The sequence below is a fragment of the Seriola aureovittata genome, chromosome 1 (genome assembly GCF_021018895.1).
Source record: "Seriola aureovittata isolate HTS-2021-v1 ecotype China chromosome 1, ASM2101889v1, whole genome shotgun sequence".
NCBI classification, from domain to species: domain Eukaryota; kingdom Metazoa; phylum Chordata; class Actinopteri; order Carangiformes; family Carangidae; genus Seriola; species Seriola aureovittata.
This window is the reverse complement of record NC_079364.1, coordinates 10,140,517-10,161,389: the sequence shown is the minus strand read 5'-3', so window position 1 is coordinate 10,161,389 and position 20,873 is coordinate 10,140,517. Positions and strand designations below refer to the sequence as shown.

Sequence of the window (20,873 nt, the reverse complement as noted above, 5' to 3'; positions counted from 1 at the left end):
CTTGCACAGGGAAGTAAACGCTAAACTACTTTGGCCAAGCACTATTCCCTTTAGGATTGTAATAAGCAAAGTCCTGTAACGTTGAGACAATCTAAAGAACACACACATGTAATGCTTACTTGTTACACTGCTGACAGTGCAAATAGTGTTCATTAAGACAACCAGCAAGGCTAATTTTCAATTAAAGCTGCATTAAGCAATGTTTCTAACCTTACACATGGTAATGTGAATGGGTTGTTAGTACTGCCGATCAGAACAGTCTGTAGGTTTCAGACACAGGCTATGGGTTTTTTGGTTATTCAGTCAATAAAGTGGCATACATAATAAAAGAATGAACTTAAAAAACTGTAAAAAGTTGAACAGTAACTATGGCATGTGCATAGGTTTTGGGACCCTACTAAATCAGCACTTAGTAACCCCACTTTCAAAAATTGCTTAATGCAGCTTTATAAATGAGTGCCACCAAAGAAAGCCCCACAGCGTGCAGACGTCTCATATGGAAAACAATCAGACACACCTGTCCCTGTAATGGTGTGGGATCCCTGTGAGCAGTGTATTCAGCTTTCTGTCTGATTTAGGTGAAACATTTGGGGCACACCAGGTCAGAGGTGTTTCAGAGGCTAGTGGCTAGTTTTCCAGCGGCCAATAGCCATCTTCAGGGTGTGGTTAGGGGTGAGTAGAGTCGTCAGTAAAGGGAGGTTGGTCATAGGGCTGGATCGGTTCTTGGTGTTGATCCAACTCTCAATGGCCTCTCTTTCATATGAGTAGCCATCTGTTGGGAAAAGTACACGGTATACTCAATGACACTAACTAATATGTCATTATATGTAAATTGTGCTGGGTGGAAATGGTCTGATCTTCACTTACCAGCAGCAATGACTGGTTCCTTCATCAGCTCTCTGGTGATTGGACACAGGAACTCATCAGGAATGCCTGAACAGGCTGACTCACTCTTCAGCTCCTCCACTTTCCTCAGGAGTTTATTGCGCAGGCCTACGGACTCTACAAACACAAACATACAAAAAAGCAAGAGAATAAGGAGATGTGCCGGAACAGAAAAAAATAGACCAATTAAGACTTTGTAATAAAAAACCAGTGGGTATCAAGCGGAACAGGCTAAACATCAACATAAATAATATCAATATCAAGGTTCTGAGCATTTGTTATTCTTGCATTTAGCACTTTTCACTCTTGGATGGCAAATGTGAGCGTGGGTGAGCGTGAACATGGTGGGGAGCAGCCCGTTTGCTGACTGTCTGTCCATTTCAAAGTTAAATACTAAGCAGGCACTGAACTGCAATTTAGTTTGAATACTGTAACACTGTTTTGCAGAAAGTGACTGCCAGAGAAATTAGTGGGATTTATTGAAATGTAAAAATAACTGACCAAAACGAATAAAAGTAAACTGCAGCTGAGCATAAAACATTTTGTAGACCCCCCTTGATAATCTTACTGATACATTCTGTTTCATTTTATTATGCTGCTTCTTTAGGAGGAAAGCACATTTATTGATTTCATTCCTACCTTTGAGAAAAATATGCCTGTTTGTCTGTCTTTCATTGCAGTAGATAAAACATGTTGCTACTCAAATGCTGTTTTCTAAGTTAGTTCTGTTTAAAATGTGGTAATCATGCTACATAACAAAAAACAGAACAATGTGGACACCATCCTTCACAGCACTGAAACTGTGTAAACTGAGGAGTGACTGACAGCAGTTGTCGGATGGAATTGACGACATGGCAATGCAACCAACCAAGGGCGTAGGTTTGCATATGGACAGTAGGGACATGTCCCTACCAATATTTTGGGAAGACAGAATTGTCCCCACCAATATTTGAGTGAGTGAAATCATATTAGATCACTACGATGCAGGCTGGCTCTAGGCATTGGCAGAGTATCGTTATTTTTTTTCAAACTAATAATATATAAAATAAAGGCATAAAACCTCATAAGAACGTCATAGTATATAGTAAGGCATAAAATACCATAAAAACATCATATAGTAAGGTTTAAAAATGTCATAGGATACTAAGGTATAAAATTTCATAAAAGCATCATAGTATTGTAAGGCATTAAATGTGACAAAAACATCGTAGTATAGTAAGGCATTAAATCCCACAAGAACGTCAAAGTATAATAAGTTATAAAATTATAGTATAGTAAGGAAAAAATGTCATAAGAACGTCATAGTGTAATAAGTAATAAAATGTCATAGTAAGGTATGATAGGTCATAGTATAGTAAATTATCAAAATGTCATAGAATAAATAGTAAGGTATAAAATGTCATGAAAACTTCATGAAAAGTAAGTTTTAAAAACATCATATAATAGAAAGGAATAAAAAGTTATAGTATAGTAAGGTATGAAAGGTCATAGTATAGTAAGACATAAAAAGTCATAAAAAACGTCATAGTATATAGTAAGGCATAAAATGTCATAATAACATCATAGTATAGGAAGGCATTAAATGTCATAGTAATGTCATAGTATAGTAAGGCATAAAATGTCATAAAATAGTAAGGCATAAAATGTCATAAGAACATCATAGTGTAATAAGTAATAAAATGTAAAAGTATAGTAAGGCAAGAAATATCATAAATACGTCATAGTAAATTTAAAAAAATGCCATAAAATGTCATAGTATAGTAAGGCATAAAATTTCATAAAAACGTCATAGTATAATAAGATATAAAAATGTCAAAAAATAGCAAGGCATGAAATGTCATAAAAATGTCATAGTAAAGTAAGTTAAAAAATGCCATTAAAACGTCATAGTATAGTAAGTTAAAAAATGCCATAAAAACGTCATAGTATAGTATGGCATAAAATGTCATACAAATGTCATAGTATAGTAAGGCAAGAAAACGTCATAGTATAGTAAGGCATAAAATGTCATAAAAATGTCATAGGACAGTAAGGCAAGAAAACGTCATAGTATAGTAAGGCCTAAAATGTCATAAGAAAGTCATAATGTAATAAGTTAAAAAACTGTCAAAGTATAGTAAGTTAAAAAATGCCATAAAAATGTCATTGTATAGTAAGGCATAAAATGTCATAATAACATCATAGTATGATAAGATATAAAAACGTCATAGAATAGTATGGCATGAAATTTCATAAAAAAGTCATAGTATAGTAAGGCATAAAATTTCATGAAAATGTCATAGTATAATAAGATATAAAAATGTCATAGTATAGTAAGGCATAAAATGTCGTAAAAACATCATAGTATAATAAGATATAAAAACGTCATAGTATAGTAAGGCATAAAATGTCATAAAAATGTTATAGTACAGTAATGCATAAAATGTCATAAAAATGTCATAGCCTACTATAGTAGGGCAAGAAAATGTCATAAAAACATCATAGTATAGTAAGGTATAAAATGTCATAATGATGTCATAGTATACTAAGGCATAAAATGTCATAGCATAGTAAGGTATAAAATGTCATAAAAAAATCATGAAAAGAAAGTTATACGGATGTCATAGAATAATAAGGCGTAAAACGTCATAAGAAAAATGCCATAAAAACGTCATAGTATAGTAAGGCAAGAAAATGTCATAAAAACATCATAGTATAGTAAGTTAAAAAAATGCCATAAAAACATCATAGTATAGTAAGGCATAAAATGTCATAAGAACGTCATAGTATAGTATGGCATAAAATGTCATAAAAATGTCATAGTATAGTAAGGCATAAAATGTCATAAGAACGTCATAGTATAGTAAGGCATAAAATGTCATAAGAACATCATAGTGTAATAAGTAATAAAATGTCATTGTATAGTAAGGCAAGAAATCTCATAAGAGCATCATACTATTGTAAGTTATAAAAATGTCATAGTATAGTAAGTGAAAAAATGCCATAAAAACTGCATATTATAGTAAGGCAAAAAATGTCATAAAAGCGTCATAGTATAGTAAGGCATAAAATGTCATAAAAATGTCATAGTTAAATAAGATATAAAAATATCAAAAAATAGCAAGGCATGAAATGTCATAAAAATGTCATAGTACAGTAAGTTAAAAAATGCCATTAAAACGTCATAGTATAGTAAGTTAAAAAAATGCCATAAAAACGTCATAGTATAGTAAGGCATAAAATGTCATAAGAACGTCATAGTATAGTAAGGCATAAAAATTCATGAAAATGTCATAGTAAAATAAGATATAAAAATATCCTAAAATATTAAGGCATGAAATGTCATAAAAATGTCATAGTATAGTAAGGTATAAAATGTCATAATAATGTCATAGTATACTAAGGCATAAAATGTCATAGTATAGTAAGGTATAAAATGTCATAAAAAAATCATGAAAAGTAAGTTATAAGGATGTCATAGAATAATAAGGCGTAAAACGTCATAAGAACATCATAGTATAGTAAGGCGTAACATTTCATGAAAATGTCATAGTATAATAAGATATAAGGTGTAAAACATCATAAGATAGTATAGTAAGTTAAAAAATGCCATAAAAACGTCATAGTATAGTAAGTTAAAAAATGCCATAAAAACGTCATAGTATAGTATGGCATAAAATGTCATAAGAACATCATAGTGTAATAAGTAATAAAATGTCATTGTATAGTAAGGTAAGAAATCTCATAAGAGCATCATACTATTGTATGTTAAAAAATGTCATAGTATAGTAAGTGAAAAAATGCCATAAAAACGTCATATTATAGTAAGGCATAAAATGTCATAAAAACGTCATAGTATAGTAAGGCATAAAATTTCATGAAACTGTCATAGTTAAATAAGATATAAAAATATCATAAAATAGTAATGCATGAAATGTCATAAAAACGTCATAGTATAGTAAGGCATAAAAATTCATGAAAATGTCACAGTAAAATAGGATATAAAAATATCATAAAATATTAAGGCATGAAATGTCATAAAAATGTCATAGTATAGTAAGGTATAAAATGTCATAATAATGTCATAGTATAATAAGATATAAAAATGTCATAGATTAGTAAGGCATAAAATGTCATAAAAACGTCATAGTATAGTCAGGCATAAAATGTCATAAGAACGTCATAGTATAGTAAGGCATAAAATTTCATGAAAATGTCATAGTATAATAAGATGTAAAAACGTCAAAAAATAGTAAGGCATAAAATGTCATAAAAACGTCATAGTATAGTAAGGCATAAAATGTCATAAAAACATCATGGTATATTAAGGCATAAAATGTCATAAAAATGTCATAGTATAGTAAGGCAAGAAAACGTCATAGTATAGTAAGGCATAAAATGTCATAAGAACATCATAGTGTAATAAGTAATAAAATGTCATTGTACAGTAAGGCAAGAAATCTCATAAGAACATCATACTATTGTATGTTAAAAAATGTCATAGTATAGTAAGTGAAAAAATGCCATAAAAACGTCATAGTATAGTAAGGCATAAAATGTCATAAAAACGTCATACGATATTAAGGCAAAAAATGTCATAAGAACGTCATAGTATAGTAAGGCATAAAATTTCATTAAAATGTCATAGTATAATAAGATTTAAAACGTCATAAAATAGTAAGGCATAAAATGTCATAAAAACGTCATAGTATAGTAAGGCATAAAATTTCATGAAAATGTCATAGTATAATAAGATGTAAAAACGTCAAAAAATAGTAAGGCATGAAATGCCATAAAAACGTCATAGTATAGTAAGGCATAAAATGTCATAAGAATGTCATAGTATAGTAAGACATAAAATTTCATGAAAATGTCATAGTATAATAAGATGTAAAAACCTCAAAAAATAGTAAGGCATGAAATGTCATAAAAATGACATAGTATAGTAAGTTAAAAAATGCCATAAAAACGTCATAGTATAGTAAGGCATAAAATGTCATATGAACATCATATTGTCATAAGTAATAAAATGTCATTGTATAGTAAGGCAAGAAATCTCATAAGAACGTCATACTATTTTAAGTTATAAAAGTGTCATAGTATAGTAAGTGAAAAAATGCCATAAAAACGTCATGGTAAAGTAAGGCATAAAATGTCATAATAACATCATAGTATGATAAGATATAAAAACGTCATAGAATAGTAAGGCATAAAATGTCATAAAACATCATAGTATAGTAAGGCATAAAATGTCATAAAAACGTCATAGTATAATAAGATATAAAAATGTAATAGATTAGTAAGGCATAAAATGTCATAAAAACGTCATAGTATAGTAAGGCATAAAATGTCATAAGAACATCATAGTATAGTAAGGCATAAAATGTCATAAAAACGTCATAGTATAATAAGATATAAAAACGTCATAGATTAGTAAGGCATAAAATGTCATAAGAACATCGTAGTGTAATAAGTAATAAAATGTCATTGTATAGTAAGGCAAGAAATCTCATAAGAGCATCATACTATTGTATGTTAAAAAATGTCATAGTATAGTAAGTGAAAAAATGCCATAAAAACGTCATATTATAGTAAGGCATAAAATGTCATAAAAACGTCATAGTATAGTAAGGCATAAAATTTCATGAAAATGTCATAGTTAAATAAGATATAAAAATATCATAAAATAGTAATGCATGAAATGTCATAAAAACGTCATAGTATAGTAAGGCATAAAAATTCATGAAAATGTCATAGTAAAATAAGATATAAAAATATTATAAAATATTAAGGCATGAAATGTCATAAAAATGTCATAGTATAGTAAGGTATAAAATGTCATAATAATGTCATAGTATAATAAGATATAAAAATGTCATAGATTAGTAAGGCATAAAATGTCATAAAAACGTCATAGTATAGTCAGGCATAAAATGTCATAAGAACGTCATAGTATAGTAAGGCATAAAATTTCATGAAAATGTCATAGTATAATAAGATGTAAAAACGTCAAAAAATAGTAAGGTATAAAATGTCATAAAAACGTCATAGTATAGTAAGGCATAAAATGTCATAAAAACATCATGGTATATTAGGGCATAAAATGTCATAAAAATGTCATAGTATAATAAGATGTAAAAACGTCAAAAAATAGTAAGGTATAAAATGTCATAAAAACGTCATAGTATAGTAAGGCATAAAATGTCATAAGAACATCATAGTGTAAATAGGAATAAAATGTCATTGTATAGTAAGGCAAGAAATCTCATAAGAACATCATACTATTGTATGTTAAAAAATGTCATAGTATAGTAAGTGAAAAAATGCCATAAAAACGTCATAGTATAATAAGGCATAAAATGTCATAAAAACGTCATACGATATTAAGGCAAAAAATGTCATAAGAACGTCATAGTATAGTAAGGCATAAAATTTCATTAAAATGTCATAGTATAATAAGATTTAAAACGTCATAAAATAGTAAGGCATAAAATGTCATAAAAACGTCATAGTATAGTAAGGCATAAAATTTCATGAAAATGTCATAGTATAATAAGATGTAAAAACGTCAAAAAATAGTAAGGCATGAAATGCCATAAAAACGTCATAGTATAGTAAGGCATAAAATGTCATAAGAATGTCATAGTACAGTAAGATATAAAATTTCATGAAAATGTCATAGTATAATAAGATGTAAAAACCTCAAAAAATAGTAAGGCATGAAATGTCATAAAAATGACATAGTATAGTAAGTTAAAAAATGCCATAAAAACGTCATAGTATAGTAAGGCATAAAATGTCATATGAACATCATATTGTCATAAGTAATAAAATGTCATTGTATAGTAAGGCAAGAAATCTCATAAGAACGTCATACTATTTTAAGTTATAAAAGTGTCATAGTATAGTAAGGCATAAAATGTCATAAAAACGTCATGGTAAAGTAAGGCATAAAATGTCATAATAACATCATAGTATGATAAGATATAAAAACGTCATAGAATAGTAAGGCATAAAATGTCATAAAACATCATAGTATAGTAAGGCATAAAATGTCATAAAAACGTCATAGTATAATAAGATATAAAAATGTAATAGATTAGTAAGGCATAAAATGTCATAAAAACGTCATAGTATAGTAAGGCATAAAATGTCATAAGAACATCATATTGTCATAAGTAATAAAATGTCATTGTATAGTAAGGCAAGAAATCTCATAAGAACGTCATACTATTTTAAGTGATAAAAGTGTCATAGTATAGTAAGTGAAAAAATGCCATAAAAACGTCATGGTAAAGTAAGGCATAAAATGTCATAAAAACGTCATACTATATTAAGGCAAAAAATGTCATAAAAACGTCATAGTATAGTAAGGCATAAAATGTCATAAAAACATCATGGTATATTAAGGCATAAAATGTCATAAAAATGTCATAGTATAGTAAGGCAAGAAAACGTCATAGTATAGTAAGGCATAAAATGTCATAAGAACATCATAGTGTAATAAGTAATAAAATGTCATTGTATAGTAAGGCAAGAAATCTCATAAGAACATCATACTATTGTATGTTAAAAAATGTCATAGTATAGTAAGTGAAAAAATGCCATAAAAACGTCATAGTATAGTAAGGCATAAAATGTCATAAAAACGTCATACTATATTAAGGCAAAAAATGTCATAAGAACGTCATAGTATAGTAAGGCATAAATTTCATTAAAATGTCATAGTATAATAAGATTTAAAACGTCATAAAATAGTAAGGCATAAAATGTCATAAGAACGTCATAGTATAGTAAGGCATAAAATTTCATGAAAATGTCATAGTATAATAAGATGTAAAAACGTCAAAAAATAGTAAGGCATGAAATGCCATAAAAACGTCATAGTATAGTAAGGCATAAAATGTCATAAGAACGTCATAGTATAGTAAGGCATAAAATGTCATAAAAACGTCATAGTATAATAAGATGTAAAAACCTCAAAAAATAGTAAGGCATGAAATGTCATAAAAATGACATAGTATAGTAAGTTAAAAAATGCCATAAAAACGTCATAGTATAGCGAGGCATAAAATGTCATATGAACATCATATTGTCATAAGTAATAAAATGTCATTGTATAGTAAGGCAAGAAATCTCATAAGAACGTCATACTATTTTAAGTTATAAAAGTGTCATAGTATAGTAAGTGAAAAAATGCCATAAAAACGTCATGGTAAAGTAAGGCATAAAATGTCATAATAACATCATAGTATGATAAGATATAAAAACGTCATAGAATAGTAAGGCATAAAATGTCATAAAAACATCATAGTATAGTAAGGCATAAAATGTCATAAAAACGTCATAGTATAATAAGATATAAAAATGTAATAGATTAGTAAGGCATAAAATGTCATAAAAACGTCATAGTATAGTAAGGCATAAAATGTCATAAGAACATCATAGTATAGTAAGGCATAAAATGTCATAAAAACGTCATAGTATAATAAGATATAAAAACGTCATAGATTAGTAAGGCATAAAATGTCATAAAAACGTCATAGATTAGTAAGGCATAAAATGTCATAAAAACCTCATAGTATAGTAAGGCATAAAATGTCATAAGAACATCATAGTATAGTAAGGCATAAAATGTCATAAAAACGTCATAGTATAGTATGGCATGAAATGTCATAAAAATGTCATAGTATAGTAAGTTAAAAAATGCCATTAAAACGTCATAGTATAGTAAGTTAAAAAATGCCATAAAAACGTCATAGAATAGTAAGACATAAAATGTCATAAGAACGTCATAGTATAGTAAGGCAAGAAAATGTCATAAGAACGTAATAGTGTAATAATTAATAAAATGTCATAGTATAGTAAGGTAAGAAATCTCATAAGAACGACATATTATAATAAGTTACAAAAATGTCATAAAAACGTCATAGTATAGTAAGGCATAAAATGTCATAAAAATGTGATAGTATAGTAAGTTATAAAAACGCCATAGAATAGTAAGGTATAAAATGTCATAAAAACATCATAGTATAGTAAGGCATAAAATCTGGTAAAGAAGTCATAGTATAGTAAGGTATAAAAACATCATAGTATAGTAACACAAAAAAAAAAATTCACATTATAGTGAAGCATAAAAACGTCATAGTGTTATACAGAGTTACCCATCAAGGCTGCCCTTAAAGCCCCTCATTATTTGCCCTCACAATTTAATCATTATCCATTGCACTTCAACCATTCTGGAGGGGTGACGGGGTTGTTGTGTCCCAACCAATTTTCAGGCCAAACCTTGCAACAAACGGGGCGTCGTGTAGTGTAGTGGCCTAAGCAGGCGCCCCATGTGTAGAGGCTACAGTCCTCGCTGCAGTTGGCCCCGGTTCGAATCCCGCATCGGACGGTCTTTCGCTGCATGTCATTCCCCCTCTCTGCCTCCCTGTTTCCTGTCTCTCTCCACTATACTATCAAAGAAAGGCATAAAAAGCCCAAAAAAATATACTTTAAAAAGAAAAAAAAAAAAAAACCTTGCAACTAACATTTGCTGAAAACTACATGACGAATGCCGGCCTGGCTGGTAGACTGATATCAACAACACTCCTACTTTAGCCTTGTGGTTGAACTTCTTACAGGAGAAAAGACAGAAATACATCCAAGTCTGATAAAACAGGAAAAAAAAAAATTTACGACAAGACTTGGAAATAACCAAGAAGGCCAAATGATATTAGGTGTAAATACACTTTATACCTTATGAGAAATGTTTTGGAGATTGGGTTATGTAACTGATGAAGTGCTCCAGATTTAAGTCAGAACTGCTGAAGCCCCAAAGTTGAGTGCTTTTCCAGTGCAGCCTAATATTATGTAATCTTGCTCAGTAAAACCCCCATCACCATTCATATATTCCTTCACACTTACTTTAATTTAATGGGCCACGTTTTATCCATGTAAATAGGTAGAAAAATCCTAATCCACACGTCCATGTTCATTCTCACAAGAGTGCAGCCGTGTAATACCCATAAGACTGACTTTATATTCTTACATTTTGGACAAAAGGAGGAGGCATTAGGACTATGAGAGAATGAGGGACTGAAGAAGTGGCATTGCACTTGCTGAGCCGTGTGTGATGCTTGTCTTCCTCACCTATGAGCAGCTCTGACGCCAGTGTTTCCTTGGTGAGACTGAGCAGCTCTGTCCCATCTATGTTGTTGGCCCTGAATTTGTCAACCAATCGCTCGAGGCCCTCCTCCACCAGCCACTCTGACACATCCTCCTCCGACCAATCGGTGACCAGCAGCTTCAATCGGCCTGCTGAGTTTCTCCCTGAGAGGTTGAGTCAAATAAAGACGGTCAGTCCTTGACAGGTGCAGTCCCGCTGACTAATTATTGATTAGGGCAAGCATGGCTTGTGTAATGATATAAATAAATGTCTGCAGATTTCAGTGACGTTTTCATTGACACAAGATGAAACTAAAAAGGGAGGTGGTCAGCTCTTGCAAGACCAAACTTGGACTTGGCACCTGCTTGAAATCACATGGCCATTCCTAATTATGCCAAAATTATTTTTTGTGCAGATAGTGTATGAGCAGTGGTGTCTCATCTACAGATTTTTACTATACTACACAGTACAGCCTATTTCCTTTTTTCCTACCTTCACCTGATGTCAGAGCAGACTCCCCTGAAACACAAAAAAGGAGTAACTGTAACATGAGCAATGCAATGCAATCTTTGAGCAAACCTGCAGCACTTGAGGATAGAAAGTGAGTAAGGAAAAGAGAGCACTCTTGTACACAACACCTGCGTCCTTAGCCACAAGATGAAACAAATTTTGCATGTCACAAGATAAAAGCTACTTGCACTGAGCTGAGGTGTCACTCTTTCAATAGGACTGCTGAAGATTTAACTGACTGCAAATGACATTGGTCTGTCTTAGAATAGCCATGTTTACCAGAATATGTTTTTTATATATATATATATATATATATATATATATATATATATATAGATATATCAATATATATCTATATATATACATGTATGTATACAGAAATGTGTGTGTGTGTGTGTGTAGATTTTTTGCAGATTTTCAGAGTTGGCAAACAGAACGCCACCTGGAAATGAAGATATAACCTGGTGTGATTGCTGATGTTGTAAAAGCAACTCTTTCCTTTTCATTCAAGTGCCAAAAAAACAGTTTTTAAGTTAAAAAGAAAACTAACCAGACATTGACTTCCCGCCTTTTCGTTGGACACAAGGTGCAGCAAAGGAGGCAGACACAAAAACAGATTACACGACACAACAGAAGTAATTAATCGTCAGTGTATAGACGTTAGTCTATTTGAGTGACGTGTGTGAGTGCGTGTTTTTGTTTTTCCCACCATGGCCACTGCATCCGTCCTCCAGCCTCCAGATGTTTACAGTCTTATCCATTGATCCTGTAGCAATTAGCGGTGAAGTTGGAGAGAAGGAACATGCTGTCACGTACCTAAAGCAGATGACAGTAAAAACCTGAATGTTGGTTCTGTTAATGATTGGGTGTAGCTTTTTCTGTACAAGACTAAAAAGAGATGTGTCAATCAAAGGCAAATGGCTTAGTACAAATATATGAATCAAAAAAGGCAAGAGGGCTGACGGGGAGAAAAATGTAAAACACCACATAAAATAAAAAAATGAAAAAGTAAGTTGTAAGAAGTAACATGAGCATGCAGGTCCCCAAATGCAGACCCAAAGTCTAAGTCCTGAGCTTTACAGCAGCTTAAAGAGCCCCGCATGAAGATGTGAGGCCGCAGTTCAGCTGTTACAGGGTTAAAAGGTGAGCACTACGGCTCGATACCAGACCTAAATATGAAGCAGTGATGGAAATGCTCTCCATCAGAGGTTCAATTCACAGATGGCTTACCATGGCACAAGGCTGCACTGAGATCTAAATAAGGATTAAAATCGAATTTTCAGTGGATTCAAGAAAGTCAAGGCAACGTTAATGAGGACATCTCTCTAAAGCCTAAGCTGGATTGCTCAGAAATGTTGATCCACAAAAGCTAGTTGGCTTCAAACAATGTTTCCAAAACCTCCAATAGGAACCGACAGAAGGGCATGCGCTGACCTAACCTCAAGATTCTCTCATATCGTTATATTATCAGCTTGTCTCAAGTCAAATGAGTTTCCTAGAGGCATTTTGTCAAGTGCTTCTGATTCACTTTTTCTGCATTTATCCACTTTCTCCCAACTTGCCTCGCCTACTTCCACTTCAGTTCGTGATTCTCCAAAATGACTTTCATTTGCCCCGCTGAAAGGATGTGAGTTTATTGCCTTTCCATCACAGGTGGCTGGATGGACGTATAAATAGCTTGTGAGTGTGATCGTTCAGCTGTGGCTTATGTGTACGTGTATGTGTAGGGGAAGAGATGCAGTTAGAGCAGTCCTTACTTTTTCTAAAGATGCTAAATGAAAGTTTTGTGACCACACTGGATCACAGTCTATTGATAGAACTGTGCTCGGTGTCTCTGCCCTCTCTACAACTGATATCCTGTTGTAAATGTAAAGTTCATTTATGTTTACTGCATGTTTTATATACTGTAATAATGTTTTATATCAAAACTAACTTGAATTATCGCCTTGTGGTTGTATGCCTCTCCCAACCTGCCAAGTTGCAGGAAATATGGTCACAATCTCTCCTTCTTGAGTTACAGCACTGAATAATGGCCAAGAGTGTTTTTGCAGAACATTATGATGTCACAGTGAAGTTTACCTTTTACCATTTGAATATAAATTGTCAACACATCATCATTTTATCCTACTAGACATTTGTGTTAAATTGCGTCGTAACTAACGTATGAATTGGTGAGTTATGGCCAAAAACATGTTTTTTGAGGTCACAGTGATCTTGACCTTTGACCTTTGACCTTTGGCCACCAAATTCAAATCATTTCATCTTTGAGTCCAAGTGAATGTTTGTGCCAAATTTGAAGGAATCCCTTCAAGGTGTTACTAAGATATCATGTTCACGAGAACCAGGCGGATGGACGGATGGACTGACAACCTGAAAACACAATGTCTCCGGCCCTGGCTGTCTCTGGCGTGGAGGCTTACTAAAACTAGTCTCAAAATGTCTCGATGTGAATTTCCATCAAATCATGTCCAGTTATCTATGGAATTAAGAAAAATACCAATCAAAATAGGTCCAGATCCTGGTGCAGAATATACAACCAATACCTTAGTTTTTTAAGTATTACCATTGCAAAGCATCCTGCAGTGGATTTTCCCCAAAAAATATGATTAAAGAGAGACTGAGCTTGTGTGTGTTTCTAAACAGAAGATGCCAGAGAAACTGTATGAAAGGCCTCTTTTATGAATTCTGCACAAACAACATTAAGTGTGCAAGTGGTGGAGTGTAAACAAGGCAAAATGGACAAAATTAAAATTGCCAGAATGATCACAGAATTTTTTTTCATCCTTTGAAGTTGTGCATATGGACTGGGTGAGCTGCAAAGGAATTGCCCTTGTTAGGATTAATAAAGTTGTCTGAATCTGAATAGATTTATCCCATTAAGAGAATGTTATAATATTTCTTAGCTTTCAAATCACATAGAGGTCATTTAAACTGTTGCTCATCCAATTGATTTCAAATGTCCTTTTAGTGTTTTTTCAGAAAAACTAATTTTGAGTGAATATGTTTTTAAAATATTCAAGATCTCGCATTGTGATTTTATTAAAATGTATCTGTTTCTTTTAGACATGAACACTACAATATCTCAATATTTAGAAATGTGAAGTGTAAGTGTGAAGAAATTTGTTAAGATACAAATGATAGCACAGTACTAACAATACAGTCAATACTCTGTCTGGCAAGATGAGTAGGAAAATGTATATATTTACTTTGGGATAAATTCATACATACATTCAATGAGAAAATCCAGTAAACAAAACTACAGAAATATAAGTGAATATTTACCTCTCATGCTGTTTCAGTGTGTAAAGCAAAACTGCATTTTTCTGCAAATAGACAAAGTGTCGGACAAAACACAATATGAACATTATGAATGGAGCAGTATATAATTTAAGTCTATGGTAGAACTTATATCTACTACGTAAATCAAAAAAGGAGAGATACGTACTGCATCATAGACTGCAACAGTTTTGTCCACAGAGCTGAAGGAAATAAAAAGATAAAATTGCAGCTGTGTCAGCAATGTTTTAATAAACTAAGTATATGGCACAATATGTTCACACATATCCACATTCGCTCAGTGAGGAATAAAGCAATCTATGTCTCCCTCCAGTGATTCCAGGGAAGTACTGCACTCTTATATGTGTGTTGAGGGTGGCCTACTTACTATGTCCAGGCAAACAATCTATATTTTACATCAATCTCTTGATCCTAAATAGATCAAGAGATGGATACTGATCTATTTAATATCAAGAAAGTGATGTAAAATATATATCTGGCATATGGCTTGCAACTATAGCAATGTCTTGTGAATTTCCTTGAGGGAATCAGGATGGTTAGAAATCCTTTAAATGTGTCTCTTAAAAGGGACATACAGGTGAGTTTCGATCTTCTTCTTCTTCTTCTTTCTCTTCTCCAATCAAGTAAAATTCGTATATAATTTACTTACTGCAGTTTTTAGATTTTATTTTTTTTTAAACTTACTTGAAAAAGATAAAGGGATGTTCATCATTTTGCCTGTATTTGTCATATTTGTTTGATAATTCAATTCTGAGTGGTTTTGAAAACTCTGCAAAACCTTTGCACTATTTACTGAAGAGCCACCAGGACTTTGATTAAACAATGTCAGCTCTGGGAGTGGTGCATTTGTCCAACTGCATCAGTCACAACTTTACTCTTCAAATCAACATTACCACCAGGATAAGTAATTGACTCTGACTTTAATTCACTGTGATGGTTTACCTACTTCAAACAAGTCTCTACATGTAGATTTTAGACTGAATCTAAAAGCTGTAGGCTTTAGGTAATGTTTGGAAAGAAGATGACAGAATTCGACAGGCAAATTGTATGGAGGCTAAAAAATGCGAAACCCCTAGTACGCCTTCTTAAATTTCAAATCTTACCCAGACACGAGCAGCTGCCCATCTGAGGAGTACGCACAGGAGAGGACTGGAGCCGACTGGCCAGTTAATGTGTGCAGGCGCTGCATCTTATAGGCTACAAGAGAGACAAACAACTGAAGTTATAACAGACTCTAACAACAACTCATACATAATGAAATAATGGTCATATTCTGCTTTCTACAGCGCTTGCTAACTACATAACACAGGTTTATAATCTCAGCTGACATCCACAGGAGGTTGTAATAAAGACAGAGAGGATCATATGAAACAGAGAGAACAATCCTCCATCATGTAAAGATCAGTAATGTCACTGTACCTCCAGAGCTGAACTTATTAATGGCCCAGATCTTCAGGAGACTGTCTTGGCCACAGGATGCCAGACGAAACTGCACGACTTGACCACCTAAAGGACAAACACAAACAAAAACAAAAAAATTGCTTGATACCAAACAAAGCACAAACTGTGCTCTGTCAAACAACAATTAGCCTTGATGTATGGCAACTATTATTTAGACGTTATTGTTCCCTGCAGTGAAATTAGACCAAACAGATCAGCTGTGCTCCACTTACTGTATCTGTTAATCACATGCAACATCACTGATGACACTGATGTGATTTTGTCAAACCGATTAATCATCTGTTGTTCAATTAATCAATTAACCGTCTAATTATTTTAACTCTACAACCATCTTCATCTTCTATAAGGGCTAATGTGTGTGCAGCATTAGTTTTAATAATAATTCGACAGTATGTCCTATAACTAGGTGACTAGCATGCTTTATGTAAAAGCCAACTGATCGCGCCAGTGGGTTGAGTATTATCAGTAAATATGCTGACAGATATGCAAATGGGAACTGCAGCACACACTGTGCACTTTGCACACTGCAGTTTCTTGTATAGTTCACTCTTATTTTATTCTATCATAATTTAATATTTACATTTATGCATATAGTTATTCATACTTAATTTTCAGTGAAGGTTATTGGTGACAATTTATTGTTAATGTACCTTATATTACCTTATATTTCCTGTTGCCTTTATATTTGAGAATACATTTCAATGTACATTACAAGTACATTTACTCAAGTGCTGTTCATATGTGCAATTTTGAGGTACTTGTACTTCACTTGAGTTTTTTTTTTTCATTTTATGCCACTTCATAATTTTACCTCACTACATTTCACAGGCAGATATAGTTGCCTTTCAGATTAAGACTTCAGATATAATAATCTAACAAAATACAATGCTTAGTTTTGGCTTGTGATCCCTTGAGATGTCTATGAGTTTTTTTAGCACTTTCACCAAAGTGATTTCCCCTTTAAATGTCTAAGATGGCTTCATTTAAATGTTTGAACTGTTTGAGGCAAAATTATCAAAATGTTTCACAAAAAGAAGTTTTTTCTTTTTTTTCTAGCTCTCATTAATCATCTCATGACCCCTTAGATTTATCTTGTGGGGGTCTCCACCTCGAGCAGCTACAACACTGCATGTTTAATTGATGCATCAGTATTAACAATCTAATATGACATGTAAAGTAATATATCATTGACAGGGAGTGACTTTCCATGCTTTGAGCACATTTTGCTGACAATACATCTATTGTACTTTTAATTATGTAGGATTATGATTGCAACATATTTGTAATGGGGGTTTTCACATTGGTGAACTGGTACTTTTAATTGAATAAAGGATTGGAATATTTCTTGCATCATTGTGCCTCTTTGCATGTCTTTTTATTAATGAGATTTGAGGTAGTTTTACCAAAAGTACTTAATTCCAAGTTTTAAGATTTTAATATTCTCAGATGTCACTCTTCTGATCCCCTCACTCACACAATGGTTCTCACCACTGAGGATGCTGGGAGCAAAGGTGCAACAGGTGACCCCCAGGTCGTGGGCATTCTTCTCTGCATGGAGCTGGTTCATGTTCAGGTCCCACAGACGCAGGTCTCCATAGGTGGAGCCGGTCATGAAGACCTGACTGCAGGGGCTAAAGGAGCAGGCTACCATTGTTGTGTCATTCACTGCCCCGGTCCTTCACAAACACAACCAACAGCAGCTGCATTAACAGCCCAGTTTTCAATTCAATTCAGCTTCATTATCATCATTCAAGTCCAATAATGTATGGAACTGGATAAATATTATGTTGTGTAAATGCAAAACAGTGGTGCGAGGAGAGATGTTTGCATTTAGCTTCAAGCTCGTTTTGTCGACTGTACTGTATGTCTGTGTAAATAGTAGGCCTGCAGATTTTCTCTCTATAAAATGTCTATAAAATAGTGAAAATACCCATCACATTCAGTCAACAATTACTCGGATTTGAGAAACAAATAGTGAATGTTTAGCATTTGAAACAATTAATTGACAATCAAAATTTTCAGTTGAGCAACCAACCAATTAATTATGCCAGCTCTATAGAAACGCAATTTTTCAAATTTACCTGCGCAGCTGTTTGGAGGGGAAATCCCACAGAGCCAAAGTGCCATCAGATGCACCAGAAACCATGTGAATAGAGTCAGGAGAGAGTGCACAGATCCTCACAGGGCTGCGACCAGGATGTTCCATGACGGCCTCGATCTCACCTGTGACCATGGACCAGACCACCGTGGTTGCATCAGTCGAACACGAAACGAGAAACTGCCCACAGGGGCTGAAGCAGCAGCAGTGGACGCTGTAGCCATGTCCTGACAGCGGTGAGAACGACAGCTCTGAGAAGTCACTGGTGTTGTATATCCTGAGGGTTTTGTCCCCAGAACAGGTGGCAAACAGTTTGGCGGAGAAGGCACACCAGTTGACATCATCTAGATGGTCATGTAAAGTGCAAAGCAGTGACGTCATTTGGAGAGCCGGTCCTATAGTTCAAATAAAGGGAATGAGAAAATTAACATCATTATACACAGGAAAAGTCATTCCCTTGAATCCCAAAACCTGCTGAACCCAGCAGCACGTTCACTGAGACATAATATAGCAATATTCTCTTATGGCCAATTCACTCTTCAATAACTCTTGTATTGTATTGCATTTATCCTTGATTAATTCACACTCTGGTCTCAGCCAGAGCTGTTAATACATCTTAAATTAAATCCCAAGTCCTGAAAGACAAATTGCAAGTTAAGATGCAAATCTTACTTAGTCTTTCTGCCTGGGCCTCGTGAAGCATCCTAGATGGAGAATTAATTGTTTTCCACTATGAAACATCGCACAGGATAAACTGAATAATAGTCAGGCCTGACCGTCAGTTTTGTTCAAAATGACCAATATTTGTTGGATCAGGCCACAATTAACCTTACACAACTGAAGAGCTGAAGCAACTAGTCGATTAATCGATTAGTTCAATGAAATAAAATTAAAGCAGTAAAAAACTTTCCAATACAATAGAATTTTTAAGTTATTTTACAAACACTTGCATCATAAGACAGTTGGTTGAAAATAATTTGGGATTTTGAAAACAGTGATGATCACTTTTCACTAATGTCTGGCATTTTAAATGACTAAATGGTGACTACATGGAATGCACAGGCCTAGTACTAAAACATTAGAAACTAAGTTAGGTCTGTCTGTTTTACATCTTCAGGGATTTTACCATGTTAAATGTTGATAAACTTAAATCTTTTTGCTTTCATTTGTCAAATCTTCAGACCTCAATATTGAGGTCTCTACAGTTACAGCTGCAATGATTAGTCGATCAACACAAAATCAATTTGCAACTGTTTTGATAATTGATTAATCGTTTTGCAATTTATTAAGCAAAATGCCAAAACATTTGCTTTAAGCTTTGGACAAAACCAGATAATTGACGTTACACTGGGCTGTCAGATTAGTGCAACGGGCATTTTTCACAATAGGCAAAAAATTAATAATTGATTAATCAAGAAAATAACCTGTAGATTAAAAGATAATGAAAATAATCAGTTGCAGCCCTGAAGACAAAAGCAGTTTAGAGTAGGCCTGTGTCTAAGAATCTGAACAGCCGTTCAAAGTTAATAAATAACTCATTCATGTTAAAAAGCAGAACAAAAAGGAGGAAAATCCATGTAGTTTTACTTGTTTTTCTATCCTATGGATTTTTTTTTTTTTAATCTGGAAAGAAAAAAAACATTTGCTGAGCTGTCACATCTCCTCACTAACAGACTTAGAAAAGCAGCAGACAAACAGCTATAACGCCACAGGGATCCTGTGGCTGGAGATCCTGTAGCTAAGTGCATCAGAGCCGAGAGGCAGCTTTCTGCTTCATGCTGTTGTGTCGAATATTATTCACCAGCGCGGAAACAAACTGCGGCGAAACAGTCCAGCAAGAAAACTCCCGCGGTAAACAAAGGGAAATCTACTTGTAATGTTACCTTTATCCCACTACAGCAGTGTTTTATACCTTTCTCCGCCGTGTCGTCCATTCACTTGAGGTTTGTTTACTTCCTCGTCGAACAGCTGACCATGACGTAATATGGGTTACGTCACGTATTATTTATTTTAATTTATGTATTTGCTTATATTATGTTTTTTTGTTATTTTTTTTATTATGTGACATGATTTTGTTAATTCTGTTTCGACCCCCCCCCCCCGTTATCTTATCATGTTATCGGTATTTTTTTGGTTTCATTTTTATACCGGAAGTTCGACATTGTCAGTTTTTGAGAAAAAAAAAATCAGCACATTTATTCTGAAATAAAATAATGGATACAACATATATCCCCGAATCTCAGTTTAAATTGGACTAGGTTTGCATCAACATAGAAAGACTGTTCAAAAGTAAAAAGTATTACTTCAAAAGTAGTTCAAAAGTAATTGGACACGAGGTGATATACATGAAGTCAAACACAATGATCATAATTAATATTTAGCCTACTATAAAATCCTTTGTAGTCAATGACTGCCTGAAGTCTGTGACTGCTCTCCCAGGCCTTCACTGCAGACACCCTCAGCTCTCATCAATAAAATAATTCCACTATGCCT

At 33.4% G+C, this 20,873-nt stretch overlaps 1 protein-coding gene across 4 annotated transcripts; it reads right to left on the bottom strand.

The window, feature by feature from the left end:
* Positions 1–331: 331 nt before the first annotated feature.
* wdsub1 (WD repeat, sterile alpha motif and U-box domain containing 1) lies at positions 332–20,873 on the bottom strand. 4 transcript variants are annotated; one of them, XM_056396665.1, is made up of 13 exons: positions 20,767–20,873; positions 18,364–18,775; positions 17,771–17,958; positions 16,241–16,327; positions 15,925–16,018; positions 14,970–15,003; positions 14,807–14,847; positions 12,234–12,340; positions 12,075–12,092; positions 11,507–11,533; positions 10,999–11,178; positions 868–1,002; positions 332–772 (listed from the first exon to the last, which is right to left on the bottom strand). In XM_056396665.1, the coding sequence occupies exons 2-13, from the start codon at positions 18,759–18,761 to the stop codon at positions 621–623; spliced, it is 1,461 nt and encodes a 486-aa protein (XP_056252640.1). In that variant the 5' UTR covers positions 18,762–18,775; positions 20,767–20,873; the 3' UTR covers positions 332–620. The 4 variants fall into 4 exon arrangements, with proteins under 4 accessions (XP_056252640.1, XP_056252394.1, XP_056252554.1 ...); XM_056396419.1 differs by lacking the exon at positions 20,767–20,873 and adding an exon at positions 20,293–20,388; XM_056396579.1 differs by lacking the exon at positions 20,767–20,873 and adding an exon at positions 20,264–20,343.

Excerpts from the sequence above, each read along its gene's own strand:
- wdsub1 (XM_056396419.1), bottom strand. The coding sequence starts at position 20,314 with ATGGACGACACGGCGGAGAAAG. Across the intron at positions 16,328-17,770 it reads TGCTCCCAGCATCCTCAGTG|GTGGTCAAGTCGTGCAGTTT; the intron begins GTGAGAACCATT and ends TTTGTCCTTTAG. Across the intron at positions 1,003-10,998 it reads GGCGTCAGAGCTGCTCATAG|AGTCCGTAGGCCTGCGCAAT; the intron begins GTGAGGAAGACA and ends TTGTGTTTGTAG.